The 24,374-nt window shown below is 48.4% G+C and overlaps 1 protein-coding gene across 2 annotated transcripts in view; it reads right to left on the bottom strand.

The window, feature by feature from the left end:
* COLQ (collagen-like tail subunit (single strand of homotrimer) of asymmetric acetylcholinesterase) overlaps positions 1 to 21,768 on the bottom strand; it is a 49,685-nt gene extending 27,917 nt beyond the window's left edge. Inside the window, exon 1 of one of the 2 annotated variants that reach the window (XM_004692302.2) lies at positions 21,580 to 21,768. In XM_004692302.2, the coding sequence (XP_004692359.1) occupies positions 21,580 to 21,685 (106 nt within the window). In that variant the 5' untranslated portion in view covers positions 21,686 to 21,768. Of the gene's footprint in view, positions 1 to 3,669; positions 4,064 to 21,579 lie in introns of those variants that run through there. The other variant, XM_004692303.2, reaches the window with a different exon arrangement.
* Between the last annotated feature and the right edge of the window lie 2,606 nt (positions 21,769 to 24,374).

Raw genomic sequence — 24,374 nt, 5'->3', positions numbered from 1 at the left:
ATTTCCTTGTATCTCCTTGATTAAATTGTGCTTTCTGAGACGGTGAAGCTAGTTTTTAATACCCATAGTCTAGCACACTGCCTGACATACACTAGAGATCCCTTTAATATTTTTTGAGTGAATAATATTAACAAATGCTGTTAATAATGACAAGACTCCCCACCCATACCAGGTACCATTTAAATGTTTCACACCTATATATTCACCCAATTCTCATAGCAACTTTGAGGGTTAAGCAATACTGTTGTTATTCTCCTCATTCCCATTTTACAGATCAGTTCACTGAGACAAAGAGGAGAAGCAATTTGCTGGTGGTCATATTGCAAGTGACAGAGCCACGATCTGAACCCCATGTCTGGTTCCAGCATCCTTCCTTTTGTTCTCCACATCAGGACTGTTCACGGGTGGAAACAGAAGTCAGGAGCTAAGCAGGAAGCTCCTATAACTATGGCCTGAGATAAGAGTGTCCTTGACCCCCAACAAAAGGCCAACAGGAGCACACTTGTGCCTAAACTGAGTACTCCATCCACCCCTTGCCTCACTGGGCCTGTGGGGGATTTGGGAAGCATGTGTTGGAGAGGCTTGTTCCAGGATTTGGGCTTTTTCAAGATGCTAGGGAGACTGTGAAGAAGTGCATTCTGGCTTTGCCCTTTGTTCATGCTATCAGGAAGCATGAGCTGTTCTTCGGCTGAGTATCCTAGTTATCTAGAAGAAATAACCCGAGCCAGGCTGAAGGTGTGACAGGCGGTGGTCACTGATAGCAGCAAGGAAAGAGGGATCTTGGGTTACTTCTGTAACTGATGATGGTCAGTTTTGTCTGTGTCTGACATGGTGCCCAGGTGACCTTGTCCTTGTCCTGAGTTCCTGTGGTGAGAGTGGACGTGTCTGACATTGCCTGGAAAATTGTTTATGCTCCACTCAGCCTGGCAGCGCCAGCTGTTAGGGGCTGCTTCTTGGCAAAATACTCTCACTGTTGTTGTAAAACATGACACTGGGGCTCTCCCTGGTGGCACAATAGGTTAAAGCACTATGTTATGAAGCGCTTCAAAACCACTGCAGTCCAAGTTCGATCCCCGGCCAGGGAGGTGACCCACATGGCGCGGCAGACCTCTCCTGACCCACCCGCTGCTTCCCTCAGCAGCGTACTTTGTCAATCTGCCTGTTCTGCTCCCCACTCTGTCTCTGGTGAATCCTCTCACCCCCCTACACCTCTGGCCTGTACCCCAGTTCTGTAAACATAAATAAATATTAAAAAAAAAAAAAACCTTGACACTGATGCCAATAGTATTCCTCTTCACACTTCTCCAAGTTCCTTTCCTCGAACTGGAAGAAGAAGTAACCAGGCTTCTCCTGGGCCCTGGGTATGTTATAAAAGCTGGCCACACACACCAACACAGTTTCTCCCTGGCCTCTCTATGTCCACAGACACCTAAGGTCTGAGGCTGATGTTTCCTAGAGCTTCTTCCAGCACCTGGGAGGCTGGCGTGGATCATTTGTAGTCCTTGCCATTTATTTTTCCAGTTCATATATGGACTCCAGTTCTCATCCCAAAGCCCGGGGGGAGGGTCTTCTACTGACAAAAGACCCCATGTTGTTTAAAGCCACCATTGCTCTTGTGTTCCGAAACTGGGGAACTCTTCAGTCGACATAAATCATTGGTTGCTTCTCCTGCTGGGCCATCTGCGTGGTCTGCCCCTCTGAGCCTCTCCCCGTGACCTACTTCATCTTCAGCAGGTGAAGACCATCTATTTTGACACCCACCCTCTCCCTGGAGATGTTTGTTTTTAGCATGGTCAAGTTTATTTACAGCTCATTCCAGCTCAGGATATTTCCATCAGGTGGATGTGTTGGGGAACAGCTTTCCCCTCCTCCCTCCCAGTCAACTAAGCCTGGACTTCGCATGTCTATTTTGGTGTCATCTGCGTGGCCTGTGGGTCTCAGGACTCTTGCTGCCTCCGGGGGAGTCGTGTCTGAGCCCGTGGTCCAGCCTGGATAACCCCAGGAGGCTCTGCTGTAATGGAAACAACTGAATGCCCTAGCATGTGAGTGTTTGGCCTCAGGCAGCCATCGGGAATTTCAGGACAGCTTGCCCCGGCTTAAAGACACCAAAGTTGCTGGGCCCTCCCTGGTGGCGCAGCGGGTTAAAGCACAGCACTAAGAAGTTAAAGCCACTTCCACATGAGTTCGATTCCCGCCTGCCCCGGAGGTGACCACATGGCGCGGCAGACCTCTCCTGACCCGCCCACTGCTCCCCTCAGCAGTGAACTTTGTCGATCTGCCTGTTCTGCTCCCTGCTCTGTCTCGCCTCTCGCCGCCCCTGAGCCTCTGGCCTGTACCCCAGTTCTGTATGCACAAATAAATAAATCTTAAAAAAAAAAAAAAAGACACCAAAGTTGCATTGGACATGGGGACCACCACACATGGTGGGAGTAGGGGGACAGATCAGGCTTTTGGCAACTGTTCAGGTTTATAGGGTTTTTGTTGTTACTGTTTGTTTTGCTGTCTTCCTGCTGGCTTTGCCCTTGGGCTCAACACCCCCACTGATCTTAGGCACATCATTGGAAAGGGGTTCACTCCAACCCATTCTGGGGAATACAGAGACTTGGGTCAGAGTTTGGGTCTGTGTGCAAGTGACTGCATGTCTCATCCCTTCAATCTGAGACTCAGTTTCCTCACAGGTTCCACTAGTTTGACCCCAGCCACCTCCAAAGTCCTTTTGTGCATTTGATGCCAGATACTCCACGGGGCCAGTCAGCATTTCCCTCTCCCCAGGCTGGCCCATCTGCAAGGTAGGAGCGGCTGGCTCCTGCTTTTGCATCAAGGAGCCTCCCTCCCCTATCAAGCAAGTCTGTCATTAGAAGGAAATGAGGGCAGGAAGTGACTGCAGCCTGTCCCCTCCACTATGGATGCAGCTGCCGGAGGCCAGTTGTGGGCTGTTCAAATCTCACCTCTGCCTCCCTCTGCCCCCTGGAACTGCACCAGCAGAGCAGGAGCGGAGAGGCCCCCAGCATCACTTAGCACCCCGGTGGCTCAGCCACAGTGACACGCTCACATTGCCTGGCTGCAACTGGCCTCAAGTTTTGTGCTCCCAGATTCAGCTATTCCAGGAAAGGCTGCATCCTACAAACGTCCCTTCAGGCTGGAGCATCTACCTCACATGCTTTGAAAACCTGGTTCTAGGTGTTGAAGGTATGTATATTTCTCTGAAAGATCATGGTAAGCATTCACAATTTGCCTCTGAGTCGGCACAGGGGGCAGGTGAGGACACAGCTTACAAAGAACCATTTGCCACTTTGGTGACTGCTGCCCCCGGGGCGGCAAGCTGCATGGCCCCAGCTAGCCCATGTGGACGGTGATGGAGAGCCAGCCAATGCCAGAGGTGCCCAGACCCCGGAACATGCTGTTACTGCAAAGCCAGCATGCAGCAGCTGCCAGCCTGCCACCCCCAAGTCTAGGGCACATGAGAGGAAAACACGTGTGCACACACGCCTAAGCGTGTCTGCCCAGGTCTCTAGCAATCCCACCAGTGAACCCCCTTTATGTTGCAACCCCAACATTGACCAAGATGTTTAAGGTTTATAGTCTGCTCAGCGCTCCCAGAGCAAGTCTGCTTCCCGAGTCATTTTTCCAAATCAGCACACACACACACACACACACACATCAACTCACCCAAGCAGCAAACTGAGTAGCAGAGCAGTCCTGAAATGGAGAGCAGGTGAGTGAGGCTGAGGGATGGGCCCGTCATCGTGGCCAGGGCCCAAGGCAGACTGGCCCGGGAACACATGCTGGAGACAGGCTGAGCTTCGTCACGCCCCCAAGGTTCCTAGCGCCGGCTGGCTGGGCACTGGGGGGTGGGAGCCGGCCAATCCTGGCTTTAGAGTTGCTTTTGCCTCAGATGCCAGGGGTCCATCTGGAGGCCAGTGCTGAGCTCCAGGGAGCAGGGCTGGGTAAGCAGCTCCGCTCTGGGCTCTCAGGAAGCAGCACTGAGTGCGGCTGGGAGAGGAATGGAGCCTTCAGCCCAAGGGACGAGGTGCGGTTGGGAGCCAGCAGAGCTGAGTCTCCCTGCAAGCTGGGAGGAAATGGAGTGTAATCTGTCCAACAGGCTGCTGCTTTTCATTCGGCTCAAAAACTGCCCTGTCAATACTGTTCTGGCAAGCCTCAAAGTCAACCCCCACTGCGATTGTCCTCCGGGAGTCTGGCTGCTCTGCGTCAGCGAAGGTCTCAGCTGTCAGGGGTCTCAGTTCCTGCCACGTGTGTGCCAAGGTGCAGCCCACAAAGCCCAACTTAATAAAATATATATCTCTGTCTATATCTAGATAGATATTTCCAAAGAGCCAGTGGAGACAACCCTGTGAGATGAAGCCTGCTCAGAAGATGACCAAGTGGTATATACCAGACGCACACAGAAATCTGTCTGATGCTTCACAAGTCCAGCTAAGGCACAGGCATGTGCTCACATGCAGAACATTCTAGATGCTAAAAGACAAGGTTGTTCCTGTTTGTCGCACTTAACAATAGGCACTGTGGTTTTAGCCTGCTTCATAGAGACCATAAACTATAGCAGGAGTCAGCAAACTTTTTCTGGAAAGGTCCAGATGGTAAATGTCTTAGGCTCTGTGGCTCACCTGGCCTCTCCTGCCACACAGCTCTCCACAGTGGACAAAAGCAGCCACAGAGCAAACCCTAGAAATGGCAGGCAGACACAGGAGGAAGGCTGGATGGAGCTGCTGAACACTAAGCCCCAGCCTTTAAGAGTGGGCCCCTTACTGTAGTCATTCATTCAGGGTTTCATTCATTCGGATATACACATGGGATAGCAGCGTGTGCAAGACATGATGACACAGCTCCTGTCCTTAGGATGTGGGGTTTAGGCAAACTTGTACTGGAGTTCTGACTGACGTGGGGTTGGGGTGTCTGGAGGGATTTACAGGAGGAAATGATGAATCAGTGTGTGTGTGTGTGTGTGTGTGTGTGTGTTGTGGATGGCCGGGTACAAGTGAGAAATCTTGGAAAGCTTCCTGGAGTTGGCATTTATACTAACTGTTGAAAGCAAAGAAGATTTGCTGGTATCAATTTAGGAAGAATGAGAGAGGGCAGGGGTAAGCTCTGCAACGTTGCCTGCTGTTCTCAGAAGTGCAGATTCTTTCAGAAAACAGCACGGAGGGCCTGGAGTGCCCAGTTCTGAATCCCAGACAGTGGCAGAAATAGCTTCTGCATCATCTTTTCCTAAATTCCCCTGTGCTGGGTCTTATTTCTGCAGCTCTTCATTTTTCGAATCTCATTTCAAAAACTCTTGGAAGTGGAGGATTTTGCTCCTTTTAGTACCAAGTGCATTCATTTTTAAAAGCCATTTAGCACTGTTTCCCCTGAAAGGGTTTACACACACTAACTGTGCATATCCCTCTGTACTTTGTTTCATTATTGCAAAAATTAAGATGACAAGACTAAATGATTGTATCTGGAGCCCCATGCAACTCTGCAAATGTTGCACTTTTTCCTGACCCTTTATTCAAGTTTTCTGTGTTCCATCTGATAGTTCATTTTTCCCTTTTCCCTTCTGACTTATTTTGCTCAGCATGATCTCTTCCAGCTCCATCCATGTTGCTGCAAATGACATGAGTTTATCTTCTTTGACAGCTGAATAGTACTCCATTGTGTATATATACCACATCTTCTTGATGCCTGCATCTGTTTTGGGGCATTTGGGTTGCTTCCATATCTGAGTTATTGTAGATAGGGTTGCAATAAACATGGGGGTGCAGGTTTCCTTTCAAATTGGTGTTCTTTCTGTCTCTGCAAGTGTTTGAGTGTCTGTTTAGAACCTGATGATTTCAGTTCATGAATGTGTCTGCTTCTCTCCTCTTATTCTCTTCTCTGTCTCATTCTCATTATCTCTGTCTCTCTGTCTCGTTATCTCTAACGTCTCACCCTCTATCTCTCCAAGCACTAACAATCGAATCTCTTTAAGTCAAATACCTGGATGAAGGCTTAACTTTTTTGTAATTATCCTTTAGCCAAGCCAGCCAGCCTGGTGTCCAGCCCTGGCATGGGCAGTAACTTTCTGTGAGACCCTGGACAAGTCACTTACCCTCTGGTCCTTGGTTTCCCCAAATGTAAAATGGGATCATTAGACCAGATAGAACTCAAAGCCCTTTTCAACTCTGGCTCCTACCAAGCCTAAGACTCCTCAGACAAAAATGGTCCTCGCAAGGGTCCTGGCCAGGGATGGAGGCTCTGTCTCCTGCCTCTCTGTGGGCAGGAATCCTGGCTCTCGAAGTGGCTAGCCCACTGAGTCCCCTCAGGCCCCATGACCCAGGCACCAGCTCCCTGCAGAGCTGCCCACAAAATCTAATTCATAATAAAAGTTTCCAGGGCCTTCCTGCAGCTGTCAAAAGGTGTCATATTCACAGTATTATGTCTTAATTGCAGCTCTGGGATTTATCAACCAGGCCAGAAGACCACTTCTGGAATACGGCTTGCTGGGCGCCGTTCCAGAAGCTCCTGTCCCCATTGCTGCCACTCACAGGCTTACTCCCTGTGGTGCTGGCCAAAGTAGCATCTGCTTTGTATCTCCCCTGCTGTGTCTCCGACCCCTGTGCACAGAGAGAGTGTGAGGCCCCCCTGAGGGCCCAGAGTTCCCAGAGTGAGGCAAGACACCTGCAGGTTCAAGGACAGAGTGTCTGGTCCCACCTGCCCCAGGAAGCCTTGAGTTTGCTGTCATATTCCCAAAACCTGGGAAGGTTGAAAAGGCTGGAGATGTAGGCTCTGCCTTCCCACTGACAGACTCTCTCCTTGACTGCACTTTGGTCTTCTCTGTCCATGCTTGCAGAGTCCAGATTTAACAAGAATCCTGCCTAGTCAGTTTAAAATCCCACTCTTAGGGGTTCACTCTCAGTATCAGGTAAAATTCTTCACACTCTGAGCCCTCCCTGGTGGTGCAATAGGTTAAAGCACAGCACTCTGAGGCTATCGCAGCCGCTGCATCATGAGTTCGATCCCCGGCCAGGGAGCTGACCCACTCGGCATGGCAGACCTCTCTTGACCACTCCCACCCCAGCAGTGTATTTCAGTCCATCTGCCTGTTCTGCTTTCCACTCTGAGAGTGGATTCACTCTGGTGAATCTCACCCTCTCACACCTCTGACCTATACTCCAGTTCTGTATGTATCAATAAATAAATCTATTAGCCCGGCCTACCTGCAGTCAGAATGCTGTGAGGTGGATTTGGTAAGACTCTCCCCGCCCCCGCCCCACTTAGTGATGTTCTACCCACCAGCCTCCCCATCTGCTCCTTGGCTATAAATCCCCATTGTCTCTGTTGCATTCAGAATCAAGCCTGATTTCTCTCACTCCGAGTGAGACAGCTCGCCACCCCCTGCAAGAGTCTTGAGCAGTCTTCCTTACCACTCCAACATATGTGAGAACAGTGTTTCCTTAACACTGCCTCTCCAACCAGTTTTGCTTAGTCGGGGTGTCCCTAACGGATTCCACTTCAGTCATTTATTGAACACTCACAAGACCTCATTCTGGCCCACAGTGTAGATGTGAACCAAGCCACGATCTAGATGCTGGAGGGCACAGAGGTTTCATCTCATCTGCTAATTTGAACTGATCAGTATGGATTCCCCGAACATGCAAATAAGAGGGACTCAGAAACGGGGGGTGCCGTTCCCATTGTCCTCCTGAGATGAAGGGCCGGAGTGGAATAGCTGGCATCTCACTTACTGTCCCTTTGGAAACAAAATCCTCATCGTAAAGCAGAGACGACACTGCACTCAGCTTCCGCACCCTCGTGGTGCAACTCTGGCTTAATGGAGGGGAAGAAGATCTTTGGGGAGCCAAGTCACCTGGTCCAGGCCCAGAGCCAGTGCTCCGGACCCTCGGGGAAAGGGTCCAGACTTCACCAGCAGACTTAATACACAGCCCTGTGAGCCCCAATCTGACCACCCCAGCCCTCCAGCTCTTCTCACTCTTCTTGGGGAACAAGGAGGTTTCCCTCTGACCTGGTGCTTCATGGCTGGCTGACTCTTGCTCTCCTAACTCCCAGCCACTGATGTCACATCAGAGCACTGCCTCAGAGTAGTGCACCCCACAAAATGTGCTCCCCCTGCTATCAGTCATCTGTTCCTGAAAAGCTGCTACACTTGTAGCATTTACAGGGGGTACTTGTGTTAATGGTTCTGCCTGGGGCATGGGGAGCCACAGAGGGAAAGAGCCTGGATCCCTGAATGCCAGCGTCAAGGAGGTGAACTTTGGGCGTCAGGTAGGCAGAAGCTAACATTGATTAGATTCAGTCACTAAACTACTGGTGACCTCACAGCTGACAGTATCACCCCATGTATGTGTTCCACATTCTCCTTTGATCTCACAACAAACCTGCAAGGGATGTATTAGCACAACCACCCTCGTTTTCAGATAAGATTCAAAGAGGTTTAGGGATGTGCCTGAGGTCACCGCACGGCTGAAGTACAGCCCGGATTGAATCCAGCTCCAGTCTGATCTTGGAGACTCCTGAAGATTCAGCTACTCAGCACAAAGAGAGTAACTCTCCCCTGCTACCAGCCACAGAAATTGAGCAGGGACTCTCAGAAAACACGGTAGGGGCCTGGCTCAGCCAGTGCATGGGAAGGCTGGCAGAGACTGGAGAACTGTGCCAACACCCCATTCCACGAAGTTCTGATCAGACCTCACAATTACTCATCACTGGGTCCTGGTTTCCTGGTTGTAAATTCACACGCGGAGGCCATCATAGTCGCCTCCCTGACCGCCCTGACCACCAAGAGGGTTGAATCATGCATCTGAGCATCTTGCAATCACAAGTATATGTATCTCCTCTGTTAAATAGTTTTTTCTCCAAAGTGGGCAGCACATCTAAAGCTCACTTTGAAATCCTTCAAAGAAAAAGGATGGATAAACAGATGATAAAATACAGCAAAATGATAACGACTGCAGAATCTGTGAGATTGGAGTCTTATCAGGCCGGGTGGCTCTAACAAGGAACCCAGTCTGGAGACCTTACACAATAGGCAGTTACTGATCACAGCTCTGGAACGGGCAAAGTTCAGGTGTTAGGAAAGCTCGTGTGTTCTGAGGTCTCGTTTAGGCTTGCAAACAACCAGCTTCTCCCTGTGCTCTCTGCACACACATCCCTGGAGTTCTCTGTGTCCCAGTCTCCCCTTCTTATAAGACCATCCATCGGACTGGATGGGGGCCCGCCCTCCAAATGCCTTATTTTTTAAAGATAATATAAAAGCTTATTTTTTACATCATTTTGTGCATTTTTTCATCTCAGTTGTAATCCCCGTGGGCTTCCCATCACCAAATCACCCGTGTGCCATCACCAAAGTCCATTGTATTTCCCTCCCCCCACTGTTTTTGTTCCCATTCCCCACCCCACCCCGCCTCCGGTATATAGCTGTTCATTATTATTATTGTTTTCTCGCCTGGTCCATTATACTCCTGCTATGAGTGAAACCATCCGTTATTTTTCCTTTTCTTTCTGGCTTATTTCACTAAGCATGATCTTTTCCAGCTCCACCCATGTTACTTCAAAAGGCATGTGTTTTATCTTTTTTAATTGCTATGTAATATTCCATTGTGTGTATGTACCACATCTTTTTAATCCAGTCATCCACTTGTGGGCCAAATGCCTTATTTTAACTTAATCACTTCTTCAAAGGCGTATCTCCAAATACAAGACACATTTTGTCATATGAGGGCTAAGGGCTTCAACAAATAAATTTTAGGGGGACACCATTCAGCCCATAGATTGCATATATTGGTGTTCCCAGGAGATTCCTTTACACTTTTTTCTTTAATATTTGGCTTTTTTTATGATTAAAAAAATGAAATAAAAACTTTTTAATTAGGCCACACAGATCCAGAAGATACCTCCCTGAGGAGTGATATTGGGGGCAAACATTCTTACTACAAGGATGGGAGAAAAATCATCTCATATTTCTCATTATTTTATAATAAGCCATATATTAAAAGTGGCTCCTTCTTGCATAAATTCAAGAAGACCAACGCATCCCTCTTTCTTCCCCCAAGGGAATAATTTTGGATCTTATCTAAAGGAAGGCATCTGCTTTTGGAGTTCAAGTTCTAATTTGACCAAATGGCATGTGGTGAACAGAAAGGAAGAAGGAGACAATGTCATTAGGCATCGAGAAGCCGCAAAGCTGGCTGCGCCTTGGCTTTGAATTCAATTAACGCGGCCGCATGAATCAGCCAGTGCTCTCAGGTCTTCGGCTCTGCCTGACAGGGTAGGTCAACTTGGGAGACCTGGCCCTAAGTCAAAGACAAACCCTCCAGCTGCATCAGCAGGGGCTCTCCTCACACCTGCTGATGGGGACTGAGCGGAAAGACCCTATGTTTCCAGCTGCTATTTCCACCCCTTCATTTTTCCATGGTGACATTTTAGCTCTCCAGACACTTGTGATTCAAATCCACACGGCTCACATAACCCTTTCCCTAAAGCCCCACCCCGCCCCGCCCCCACTGCCTGCAGTATTTGCTGTCTGAATGTCCATGGCAGGTGGGGTGAAAGGGAGCCCCCTGGCTGCCCACTGGCACGAGTGGACATTTCTACCCATTGCTTCCAATGAATCACTCAAATCCCTGGATTCCAGAAAGCGGGGGACCTTGGGCTGACCCCTTTGAACTCAATTGAGCAATAAAGCTTATCACATCGGAAAGGTAAACTCTAGGCTTTTTGCAGCACTGCAGCTGTGAGATTCTACCATCCCGAAATGCTGGCATCTCAACTCCTGTTGCTGCCGCGGATCTAAGAGACTTTTCAAGCCAGGAACATTCCATCTGGAGCTCCAGATGAGTGGCTCTATTTTATATGCATCTGTGGCATTTTTTTTGTTGTTGTTTAGAGTAGCTGACACATTCATGTGATTCAAGATTCCAGAATTACAAGTGAATGTATATGAAAACTCTCCACCAGTTATTTCAGTTTCTAGCTGGGCTAGAAGTATTTTTTTGCATCTACAAGCAGCAGGTAGGTGTGACCTTTTCTCCTCTTTCTCGCAGCCTTCTTGAATATGTAACTGCATCTATGGGACTGCTTCTTGATTTCTTCAGTATTTCTAAAAGATTATTCCATGTAATAACTACATAGGAGAAACCATTCCTTCATGTGGAAGACCCTAAGTTGTTCACCTTGCTCCTTAGCAGTATGCACTTCGATCATTTGTGTCCACTGGGTGGATTCCTGCAAAACTGCTGGGTCTGAGTGTGTGTTTGTAACTTGCGCATATGTTGCCTAATTCATCTCAAGAAAATTTACATTCGCTCTCAGAGCAGAGGGAGGCGTCTGTCCTGTGTTTTTGAACCACTTACACTTTTCCCATTGAGTTGCTGTTCTTCTCTTATAAGTTCTGGTTACATCTAAGGCAAGTAGCACTTTTTTATATGACTTGCTCATTTTCATTTCTTGTTTTGGTCCTTGGACATAGTTTTTGATGATTTTTGTCTCCCACATTTTTTTTTTCTTTGTATGTAGTAGAAGGTGCTATAGCAAATTTTTCTTTTTAAGGTTTCTGGGTTTCCCCCTCACACTAAGCTTACCAAAAGAAAAGAAAATCTCCTAAGATTTTTTTCTATTAGTTTTATCTCAGTATATGTAAATCTTGGGCCCTCCCTGGTGGCTCAGCTTAAAGCACATCACTGCCAAGCTCGCCGCACCACTTCAGCATGAGTTCGATTCCTGCCCAGGGAGGTGACCCATATGGCGCAGCAGACCTCTCCTGTCTCACCTGCTGCTCCCCTCAGCAGGTGAGACTTCATCCATCTGTCTGTTCTGCTCCCCACTCTGTCTCTGGTGAATCCTCTCACTGCCCCAGCACCTCTGGCCTGGACCCCAGTTCTGTATGCATAAATAAATAAAATTTTAAAAATAAATAAATCTTAATTTATTCATGATTTATTCTGTTATAAATGTGCTTGCTTGTTTTCCAAAAGACATTTTCCCCACCATCTAAAGCAGAAAGCAAACATTCTTTAATCTGCCTTGATGGAACCTGCAAACATCAACCATCACAATATTCAACATGCCTGAGCACCTACTATGTGCTATGTAGCAGTGGCCACAGCCTTAAAAGCTGTTAAGTGTTTTCTCCATCTGACAAATAGGGAAACTGAGGCTCAGGTGAATATTCAGGTAAGTGGGCATGTCATGACTTAAACTCAGACTTGTCATAATTGCTCTGTTCTCCTATTAAGTCCAACTATTTGTGTGCCTGAGAACTCCCAGCATGATCCGCTACTTGCTTCATTTGTGTTACTTTAATAGCACAAATACACTGGGATGCTTGAGTTAGTTTGTCTTAATGATCTCCTTGATGAGTAGAATAGTCAGGTATGAGATAGGAAGTGCAATAAATATTGGTCATGCGACTGACGGGAAGTATATCAATAGCTGTGTCTCAGGTAACAGTGATAATTACAGATTTCAGCTTGTTACGATGATAATAACAATAGGTATAGCAATAATAATAAAAAGAGGAATTTGAGTCAATGCAAATAAAATTTATTGCCCCAAATCAGAAAAAAAATGAACAGAATGATAAGTGACTGTTGATGCATATGGCCAGAAAAGGGAACATCTTTATCAAGCCAGCCATCACTCGCTGGCCTCCCATTGGAAGTTCTCATATTGGACGGTCTTCTAATTGCCCAGGAAGAGCAGTATGCTGGCAGATCTGGTGTCCAGTCTGTGCTTCCAAGCTCTTGAGGACCCAGTGTCACCCCTGAAGTCACAACTCCTAAGGATACACTCCTCCTCTGAGCTAGATGACTCCATGCTTTTCCTTTAATCCTCACCATGCCGTCAAATTATCTTTAAATACACCCCCTTTTTCAGGTAAAGAAATCAAGGCTCTGACATTCAAGGTCCACGGAGCTGGGTTTCCTGATTCCATACTCTGATTCCTATCCCCGCTCTGTCTGGGCCTTTAAATATAGACACTGCGTCCTGAAACTAGACTCTTCGACACCACGAGCAAATTTCTCCAGCCACGGATCTACTTCGCATCAGTCAAATGGCCAATATTCATTGCTCTTCCTACCATACACTTAACTACTTGGTCACCAAGGAAAGCCATAAGACAAACTAACTCAAGGAGCCCATAGTTTATTAGAACTAGGCGGGCTGATAAAAGAAATGTCACATCCCAGACGGGGGCAGGTGGCCTGGATTCTACTCTCTCAGCAGCCTGTGAAATATGGCTGTAGCTAGTAACTGAGAGCTTAACTGTGTTCCAGGTGCAATACACAGTTCTGTACCTGTCAGCTCATCTAATCCTCACTACCCTCCCATGAGGCAGGTACTCTAATGACCCCATTTCATGGGTGTGCAAACTGAGGTGTCAAGAAATGAAGCCCAGACCACTTGGCCCAGATCACTCAGCTAGTGGGTCACAAATCCAGAGCTGCTCCATGTCCTTTCCTTACACCCCAGGTTCTCAGGTGCTGAGACCCCTTCTTTGTAAAGGTGCTAATTTCTCAAATTAGCAAGCAACTTGTTAGCTAGAGAGTCTATAGCAAAAGGATCTCTGAAATCAGGCACATCACTTCATTTTACAGCTGGGGGGGACTCAGACTCAGAGAAAGCAAATGGCTTGTCCAACATTGCATGCGTGTCCACAAGACAGGTCCAGGGGACTAACTCAAGTTTTCCAATTTTTACCTCAGTGTCTTAGCATGCACCATGATGTCCCATGAAGAACAAAGAGTCAAATGGTCAAACCCTCTAATCAGAACATCTTTTCCACTATTAACTTTCCCTACCTCGCCCAATGCAATTCACAGAAAGAGAGACAGAGGGAAGAGAGTAGTTACCTTCACTTGGTGCCTCACCTAAGTCCTGAACACCAATTCAGTGCTTAGTGAATGTAGTTTCTGGATGACCACAGGAAATGTGGAAACCTTTCGGGGGCCAGGCCAGGAGAAACATCCTAATATGAATGATGTCACAAGCAAGGCCAGTTCTCTTTGGGCACAAAGGGGCAACCCATTTCCAGACTTAGCAATAATGACCTTTCTCTAAGGGACTTGAACAAACACCCAGTAAACAGTAAGGCAAGAAAGTTGCAGTCAGACTGGTAGGAGGGCTGCCATCATCCCATCCCTTTCATGAGTCCCTGAGAAGCCCCAAGCCAGGCCTGACACCCCGGGGAAGGCCCCTCCTGGAGTATGTATCCCGAGAAAGAACTGCCAGATGCAGGAGGAAAGCTCCAGGCTTTCTCCAGACTTCTCAGAAAGACACCAAGAAGGCCAGGTGGGTGATCGCTGGCCCATTGGGGGGAGGGGTAGGGAGGGGTGGGAGGCGTGGACCTTTGTATTCTATGTTCCCTTGTCTTTTTTCAGACCCCAGCTGGTCAACACTGCAAAGCCTCAGCAGCCAGGAGGCCTCTCCCTCAGCTGTCACCACCTCCCCTGCAGCCACTTCATGCTTGTGCTTATGTTGTTGCTGTGGAGACCTACGTGCAGGCTTGAATGGAGCTAAGTGCTCCAGGGCTGGAAGATGGACTAGGGCCAGGTGTATTTTTAAAAGTCATCTGGGAAAAGCAGTCACCACGAGAAGGCAACATGTCCCTGCTCTAGGGACCGATTCACAAATGCAAAATGGAAAAAAAGCTGAGCTCCTCTTTTTGACACTGTATAGAATAAGCAATATATATGTATTACTTAGATTGTTGTGGTGACTTTTGCCTTCTGGCAAATGAATATCAGAGAAATCATGGCCTCCTAGTAGGTGCAGACACTGTGAGGTTCTGGAAATAATGATTGAGAGAGTTTATACACCACACTATTTAAAGGACTTTATGTTTAGAATTCCAACTAAATCTTAACTGCTGGTCTCTGAACAAATCCTACTTTTTAGCCACATTTTATAGGTGGGGAAACAAAGCACGGAGAAGGTACTTAGTTTGCCCAACATCCGAAAGTTAAGGGAAAGACAAGATTTGAACCCTGGCGGATGGCACCATGGGCCTTGCTCCTAACCATTGCACCATCCTGCCTGACCAATGACGTTAGGGATCAGAAAGGGCTCCTTTGGAACTCTGGTCCTGGCACTGTGTGACCACAGGCTCCACCCTGTTAGTTTGCTCTGCAGTAAAATCAGGGTGCAAACGGCTACCTTGTGAAATTGATGTGGGCATTAGAAGGAACTATGTGCATTCTGGAAACAGCAAGTGCTGAAAGCAAGGTAGCTTTATTAGTACAGCTGGGTCTTCCCGGCAAAGGCATGCGTGTCCACAAGACAGGTCCAGGGGACTAACTTCAGTTTTCCAATTTTTATTAGTGTTGTAACTGACCCCCAAAAGGCCATGAGGCAGGTTGCTGAGTCAGTAGGACCACGACTGCTGTCTTAAGGTCTCTGGCACAGAGGCTGTTACATCCTTACCATAGACCTCAGCAATCACCAGCCTCCAGCTTCTGCCACCGTGCTGGGGCTCCTCTACCCACAGACATTGCTGGGAGCAAGCATGCCCCCAGGAGCTGGTGAGTAAATATCTCCATCCCTGCCTCTGGAGCTCCCAGTAGAACTGAGCCCCAGCTGCCAAGGCTCCCCCCCCCCCCGTCTTCCCTGGACCACCTCCCAAGGAAACGACTTTCACCCAAATCCTTGCCTTGGAGTCCGCTCTGGGGAGAAACTTAAACGAAAACAGGATATGAACACCTGTGCCTTTGATTCTGAGGTCTCCTCAAGCTCTCATGGGACAATCTACCCAGTGGAAAAAGTAACTTGTTGGTCAGTGGAATATTGACCTCCAGAGAGATTCAAATCCTAATCCCCAGCACCTGTAAATATAACTCTGTGACAAAGGCACCCCGCAAGTATGACTAAATTAAGAAGTATGGGGTGGGGAATAATCTGTGAAGCTCCCTCAATGTAATCACAAATGTATAGAAGAGACAGGAAAACCTGACATAGGAGGCAAAGTGACCTCAAATAGTCTCTCAGGGGCAAATGTAAGCACTGGTTCTCAAAATGTGGTCCTCGGATGAGTAGCAGCAGCCAAAGCACCTGGGATTTTATTAGAAAAGCAAACTCTTGGCATCTGCCCCAGATTCGGGTGCATCCAGGCATGGTAGGGGAGGTTTAACAAGGCTCCCAGGTAATTCTGTTGCTGGTTCTAGTTCAATGGTTAAACATTAGTAACACCTGGGTAGTTTTAACCAGTCAGTGCCTAATCCTGTACCCCAGGGAGTGGTGGTTTAGTTGGTCTGTTTAGCCTCGACATGGGGTGTCTGGGAAGCACTCCAGGTTGATTCTGATGTCTCCACAGGGCTGAAGTTTGAGAACCACTGATCTAGAACATTGACTCTCAAACTGAGCTCTTTAGACCTTGGGAATTCTGGGGAAATGCCTTGAGACTGCAAAAGAAGGAGAGGCAGTGTCCAGGCCAACAGGACTTCTGGCCTCCTAGCCCAAAAGCTCATGTGTACAGCTGGGAATGGACAGATAGATGTAATTTTGAAGCTAGCCCAGGTGTAAGACAAGAGGGCATCATGGGGACTTGGGAGCTGGAATTGAGTAAGTATCAACAGTCTCACTCCAAGCGTGTGCGTTGTGCAACCATCCCAATTTCCAACCATAGCTGACTGGGGCCAATGAAAAAACAATTTTGGCGCCTTAGGTATATTTAAGAGGCTTTTAATACTGAATCAGGGGACCAGACTCACAGGCACACCAGCTGGCAGCGAGGCAGCCACTGAGACCCTAGCCCCTCCGAAGCCCCACTGCGCCACCTCGCCAGGTGTCCAAACGTGCACATGGGCACGCCCCATGCACGCGGTCTTCTCTGCGCAGGTGCTAGCAATCTCAGGCGCGCATGCGCAGACCCTGAGCTCACTTCCCACAGCGCGTTAATATGTGCGCGCAAAGAAACCTGGGAAGAAAGGTAGCGGCTGAGGAGGCTGGCGGCAGGGGGCGAAAAAGAGCCAGGGTACCCCGTGTTCTGCACAGGTGGTTTTTTTTTTTTTTTTTTTGTCTTTTTAAGAGAAAAAGAAAGACATTTTTGGGTTTGCTCCCTGGGCAGCGCTACCCCGCCTCGCCTCCTGGGACCGGTGGTCGCGCCTGGACCAGCTTTCCGGGTGAGCAGTGGGGATGAGCGCTGCGTGTGGAAGGGGTGTTTTACCTGCTTGCTCACCGCCCCACCCTAGTTCCAGGTGCGTAGTCACCTCTGACTGAATGTTTGTGGACTGACTCGATCCGCCTAGAGATCCTGTGAGACAGACTGTTGCCCCCATGTTTGCAGATGAGGAGTTTTAGGCTCGCGACCGAGAAGGGAGCTTCCCATAGTCACAGCTTAGCCAGCAGAGTCGGGGTTCACACCCAGGACCCCGCCCCACAAGGACTGCTGTGAGGGCGCATCAGCTGTCGCTGCGGCAATGCTTTGCGACGTGAGGAGTTTGGGGTGCCAGGCAGGAGGCGATATAGGGAGACGGTAATGGCACCTGCTTTCAGGGGGACGTGGCGCCAGAGTCGTTGGCGACTCACCCAGCCACGGGGGCTGTTTGCTCATTCTGGAGCTGTGTTTGGGTTGTGGGGTGTGGTTGTGGCTGTGGCCTGAGGAAAAAGGGCTTGAGTGTGGCTAATGGCAATGTGAGGCGTTGCCCTGTGTCTGGAGGGCGAGCTCCTGCTCTCACACCCGCCTGCCGCTCTGAGCTGGAGATGGATCCATTCCTCTGTTCAGCGCCTTGGGAGGCCTGGGACCCCTCTAATCAGAACCCTCTCTGATGGTATAATGCAGAGAAATATGGGGAGCTAAATGGGAGGAGATGGCTGGGAAGTGCATTATGGAGCATTAATGAGCTGATCAGCATCAGACACAGATAAATGGCCCAGGAGCTACTGCCAAGAGCAGGAAAGGTTCCCAGGCGCTGGCCTGGCTGGCTTCCACATAGGGAGTGCAGGCTTGGACACCAGGTCCTCAGAAGCCACAAAACTGCACTAGGACATATTCCAGCAGTGAATAGAAGATTCCAGCACCCAGACAGCATCACATTCTTGCACATGGTCTTACTGCACAGGACAAGATTTGGGTCTTCTCACCCACTTGTCCTTGAGACCTGGACCCAGACGTCATCTGGGGAGTTCTTGCCTGCCTGAGGAGTCCTGTGTTGGAAGAGGGAAGGCACAGGTGTCTGTATGGGCATGGGGTAGGGTGCCTCACAACGCCAGCAAAAATATCTGTGAAGCCGTCTCCCAGGCTCCAGGCCTCCTCTGCCCCCCACCCCCAGATACCCTGGTTGGAGTTCATCTTACTAGCACACCCTAAAATCTTTAACCTGTGTCGAAGTGCAAACAGTTTCAAAGGAGAGATAAACCACTACCCTGTTAAGTCACACACACTTTAGTGTAATCTTCAGTCCCTTCCTAAGAACTTTGGGCATTAATGTCCCAAAGAAGTGGTCAGAAGGAATGGAGAATAAAGAATCCAGAGGAGTGTTTCCAAGGATAGAAGTGTAATCTGTGGAACTCCAAAATCCCCATCGCTTCTGGTGGTGGTGGGAAAGCACATTTGGCCTGCACTGGGTAAAAGCCCTGGACAGAGGGCAGAGTTCCAGTCTTCAGTTCTCCCACATACCAGCTGTGTCATCCCGGGCAAGTCACTTAAGGTCTCTGAACCTTCACTCCTGCATGTGAAAAGTGGTAGGGATGCCACACCCCCTCCAGGGGTGCCATAAAAATGACAACGTATGAACATTATTGTCCTTGGGTTTGTGCCACCACATTCTAGATATTGTACAACTAAGCTCCACCTGTGGATGGGGGCTGGAGCTGAGTCAATCCACAGAGCCTGTGGGGAGCCCAGCCAGGGCCAACCAGACGCTGTTAGGACAGCTGACCCTTCATTGACCCACAGACACATGAACTTCAATAATAAATGATTGTTGTAGCCAACATATTGGGGTGGTTTATACCCAGTAATGATTAAAGCAAGATACCAAAGTTAGGGCTCCCAGCCTTTCAGACATTCGGTAGAAACTATTCTGTTTACCTGACTTCTTAAGTAAAATGAAGTGAACACTTTTCTGTTCTCACTGGGTCATTCAGGTTCACCACAGTGAAAACCAGTTTCTGTGCTAGAGTCAACCTTAGGGGTGACACAGTGGCTCTAGAAGTAATTCCAACTGATCATTCCTTTTGATCTAAGAATGAATCCCTTGTTCTTTACCTTTTTCTTGGAATCAACTCGTCAGCTCTCTTTTTGTTATTATTGTGTCTATCTTAAGCAGCAGAGTCTGCTGCCCCCCATTCTAATGTGCTGCACTAAAGTACCCCCCTTTAAGAACCTGCTTCTGAGCTGTTAGAATGGTGCCCAAAGTAAGGATTTATAAGCTCCAATCAGGGCCTGAGCTGGTTTCTGTGTTTTAGTGCTGGGACTGCTAGTGCCTGTGTAGGCCTGTTGGAGGCTTTTTGCTCCTTCCTAATTCTCCTCTGGGACCAGGCAGTGGGGCGAGCCAAGTAATAAGCATCTGCTGCAGAGGGCTGGTGCATGTCTGGTGTTCCTGAAATATAGTCTTTCTGTGGAGAGTGAAGGGGTGGCCTCCTGGCCTGGAAAAGCCCCTTCCCCTACCCAGTGCAAGCTACCTGTTTAACAGGAGGTGGTGGTGGGGATGCCCACAGCTTATCTGTGTTCACCTCAGTGCCTCGCACATAGCAGGCCCATGCTAAGGTGTGGTGGGTGGAATGAAATGATCCTGGTGGTCCTTGTGTCTGTATGCATAGGGCTTGTCCTTTCCAGAGAGTGAAAACCAGCTAGGTTCTGAACATAGAATACTTCACAGCACGGTATTAGAAAATATTTTCAAACAGTTGAAGTTGTCCTGTGTTCAGAAACAGTCCCCACCTCAGGGTCTATGTTTATTTCTGAACTGTGCAAACTGATCTACAGCTGGAAAATATTTCTGTTCCTGCCTGCTTTCACGCGTTCACTCACCACTTACTTACTGAGCACCTACTATGTGCCAGGCACTGTTCTTCCCTGGGGAAACGTTCAGGGAACATAGTTAGTTAGCCCTGGTCATATATGACAACTCAAAACCCACTTGTCTCAGACGTCAAGGGGTGCACCAGGGTAGGGCTAGAACCAGTGGACTGTTTCCTAAGTCCTGAACCTTCTACAGATTCTCAAAGAAATCTGGCCCAGACAAGGTTAAGAGCTACTGAACTAGATCACATTAACCCTAAGTTTACCCTTGACCAGGGGAGTAATGACCCTCTTGCTCTCAGACACCTAATTTCATTGAGTGTGTGGGGGCATGTTGGCACACACTCATGGAACACACAACTGCTTAACTCTGCTGCCCACCCACCAATATTTTCCACCCCACTTCTATTCCTTACGCTTTCATAAAGAACCTCCCCCACCCCCTACTTTCAGGGCCCACAAATGTTGGCAGCCCAACCTGTGGCTAAGTCATTTTTATGAATGGAGAAGGAGGATGCCACATTCAGAGACTTGCCCTCTCTAAGAACCTGGTGTTTCTGGCCTTCCCTGAGTTTCTAGCAAAGGCAGGAGAGTGAAATTTCTGCCACCATTAAAGTATTTATGAGTTCATGTTGGAGAACAAGACGAAAACTGCCTTTCCTGGGAAGAAACAGGGTGACAGGTGAACTGAAGAGGGCTGTGAGGCAACAGGGAGCAAAGCCTGGGGTCTGTCTACCTCCCTCAGGCCCTCCGGAAATAGCTGAGTTTCCTCAGAAAGATTGAACTAGGCCCTGTCAGTAACCCAATACTTCCTCTGCTCTGGGTCAGACAGAGCAAGGGCAATGCCTGCTGACCTCAGAAAAGGTCGCCAGGCTGGCAGAACAAGCCCCTTCCCCACACACACAACCTCTGACCCCCAAGACTCACCCAGCTCTAGCCCTGGCTGCTTGCCAGGCAGCCCCTCCACCTCTCCAAACAAAGCACCTCCAGCTGCCTCATCTGAGGCTGAAGTTCCATTCCAGGGAGAAAGCACAAAGGGAAGCAGGCCAGGCTGGAGGGACCGAGGATCCAGTGCTCGGGCTGCTAGGGGAGCCCTGACCCCAGAACCATGTGGCCTGTTGAAGGGGCCTCCCTTTCCCTACAATGGGAAGGTCCTGATGGTAGGCACTGTCCGAGCTTGGGCAGAGGGGAGTCCACACTTCAACATCCCCCCAGAGTCAAGACCCTGCCACAGAGGCCAAGATATATTTATAGAAATATCTGGGGTTCACTTCTCTCCCACTTAACTCTTCAAACTCTGTTCCCTTGTATACGCGACCCCCCTGCTCCCCACCAAAATTAAATCATGCAGCAAAGAGGATAAAGAAATGGGGAAGGCAGAAACCATTTTTAAAGGAATCTCTGTCTTTGAGCTGCCGGGTGGGGGCCCTTTGGAACAAGAACAGAAGGGGCTCCGAGCTCTGAGCTCCAGTGACAGGAAGCTCCTGGGGTGGCGGCTCCCGTCCAGCTTCCCGTCAGGGGTTGAAGAAGAAGGGGGGAAATTATTAGGACAAGTTGTAAAATAATCTTCCTTTCCCCCCTTCCCCCAACAGATAGAAGAGAGGAACGTTGTGGTCATCATTTACCTGCGGAAATTGGGAGGACGCTGTTGATGAAAGTGTGCTGAGACATGATAAAGCGGAAAAAAAGCTGAAGATAAATTCCCAGAGTCATCGGGTTCAGGACAACCATGCTGGCTGGAGTCTGGCGAGTGTCAAGTTCTCGAGGCAAGGCTGCCTAGCAGCTCGTCATCTCTGCTGCTTTTGTGTTCCTCACTCCTCTCTCTCTCCGTTCCCCAGGCCTTTACCAAGAAAGAATGCCAACCATTTCCCATTAAACCTTCTCTCTGCTACACAGGGTTATATTTATCTCAAGCACTGGATCAAATGCCCACATTCAAATTAAGATGTCAGATTTTTCTCTTTTGCACACTGAGGTAAGTTGCTACTGAAGAGGTGATGAAAAGACTCTCAGCAGCAGTCCTCTGGGGCAGGGACGTGGTCCAGCCGGTCGACCACCAGCATCTCTCTGGCCAGGCCTGAGGTGCTCTGTGGTATCACAAAACCAGCTCTTCCGGAGTCACACGACCTTCCCTTGAAAACAGATCCCTCTGCTGCCAACCTGGGGCATGTTACCCACTAGGTGACAAATATAAAACTGACCTGCATTTTCTCTTTAATTAATCACTAAAAAGAAGGGAGTGAGTTTATAGTTTCCAGAATTGCCTTCTCCATAAAAATGTGTTTATTCTCTTTCCAGAAGCCATGGCCTGTTGTGCCACGTAAAGCAAGATAAATGAAATGTGTAAATAGGTGGAAAGTGAATGAGTATTTATCAGATACTATCTGGAGAAACAGTGTCATTCACTTGACTTGATTTTGGGCAAGCAAAATTCCTCAAATCCAAAACCACTGTATCCCTAAATGAGTTTATATATACTCTGTTATAGAGATCTTTAAATGCCTAAAATAATTCAAAGTAAAATCCATAGAATTGTCAGAATTTACTTAATGTCCTCCCATAGGAGTTAACTGTGAAGGGACTGGGCCATCACAGGGCTGGGCACTGGGGTGGCCTCTGAGGAGAGTTACATGTTCTCCTGGCAAGCGGTCACCCCTCTCCCCCCAGCCTCAGCACCAGTGGGCTTGACCTCAGCTCTGTGGTGATGGTGGCAAATTGTTTGACCTCACAAGCCTAGGCTACTGAGGCCCACTGAAAGTTCCCACAATACCTGGCTTATCTTTCCTAAACCAGTTTTGGTTTGTTGCTATTGTGCTGTACTGTTGGAATGGAGAAAGCATTCCATTTTTAAATGAATGTGGGTGGGTATCAGGCTGATAAATGGGCTTAGGCCCCCTATTCCTGACTGCCTATACCCATTTCCTAACTCCCTCCTTCAAATAATATGGTGATGATGTTGTAAAGACTTGTTGGAAAAGGTTAAATGAGATAACACAGGCTGAATCACACATGAGTTAAAATTTCTTTATATAGAGAGATGAAAGCCAGGGGGCTGTGACAGGTTGGGTGCAAAGATGGCCCCCAAGTCCCTTCCATTCCCATATGCTAATGCCACTTCCCAATGAAGATTGATATAGTTTCCCTCTCATGAACTCTAGGCTGGCCTTTGTCTGGCTTTGGCCAGAAGATTGTGGCTACAGTGACACTGTGCCTTCCCAGGTACACCTTACCAGACCCAGCAACTTCTCCATTTGCCTTTTCTTAGAAATCGACAGTCACTTAAAAATGTCTGGACTGTTAAGTAAGCCACAGAGAAGCAGCCAGCCCCTAGTTGTCTGGGCCTCTCAGGTCACCTAGTAGACATGAGAGGGAGGGCCACTGGAGTGACTTAGCCTCCTTCAGGTCCCAGATGATGGTGTTCATATAAATGGTCCCAGATGAGAACAGCTGAACTGCTCAGATGGACCCCACCCAGATTGTAGATTGAGGAGCAGATAAAACAGTATTGTGATAAGCCACCAGGCTTTAGAATGATTTGCTATGAAACAATAGCTAACTGACCCATGGTGTGTTAAAAAAGCTGTTGAAAAAGAATATACTTGGGTAACATTCAAAATTAACAGGACAGTTTACAGAGGAGATACCCTATAAGCTTTTCCCAAAATGTTTAAGACAGGATCTGAAACTGCTGGCTAAACCCAGTAGGGATATTCTCAGTCTTGCTCTTGTTGATCCTTGAAACGTATGGTCTTGGTGGCTTGAAGAAGTTGTAGTCTACCTGGGAGAAAGGTAACACTTAAGTAACTTAGAACCAAAATCCAAACTTTCCCATCCAGCTCTGATTCTTCCTCTACAAAGCCAGTGCTTTCTTTCTTCTCTCGACACATTAATTTCACCACTGATGGTCCTGTGGCGTCAATTATGTCAGTGTGTCCTGCTGTGACACCTACTGGTATAGGCTTTGAACTGCTTCTCAACCACCTTGGCTTGCTATCTAACCTGTGTTTGTATCCCTAAAAGTGGGTGCTGTCTCACAGCCCTCTGTACCCTCACAGCCCTCAGGACAGTCCTTGACACCTAGCAGACCCTCCATAACAGTGTCAGCTAATTTGATCAAATCACACTGTTTAAGGGTGAGGAGAGCAGAAATGGTCTGACTCGATGCTTGAACCACACCAAGCAACAGGCATTTCCCAACTGCCCTTTATGGGCTGGCTGGTGCAGGTCTGGCTGGTGCAGACCTGGCAGAGGGGAGGGTTTGGTGGTACTGGTAGCCAGAAGGAACGTAAACAGGCACTGTCCCGAATTAGGGTCTCCATCTGAGAGGCTGAATATATGCATCAGGCTACCAGGGAGAGAAGTGTGAGCCATGGCTGGTGTCAAGTTATTCTAGAAACCTCTACCAGGCCCCATCACAGAG

This window comes from Condylura cristata, unplaced genomic scaffold (assembly GCF_000260355.1).
Source record: "Condylura cristata isolate star-nosed mole 26May11 unplaced genomic scaffold, ConCri1.0 scaffold00033, whole genome shotgun sequence".
In the NCBI taxonomy this organism is placed as follows: domain Eukaryota; kingdom Metazoa; phylum Chordata; class Mammalia; order Eulipotyphla; family Talpidae; genus Condylura; species Condylura cristata.
This window is presented reverse-complemented; position numbering and strand designations above follow the sequence as displayed.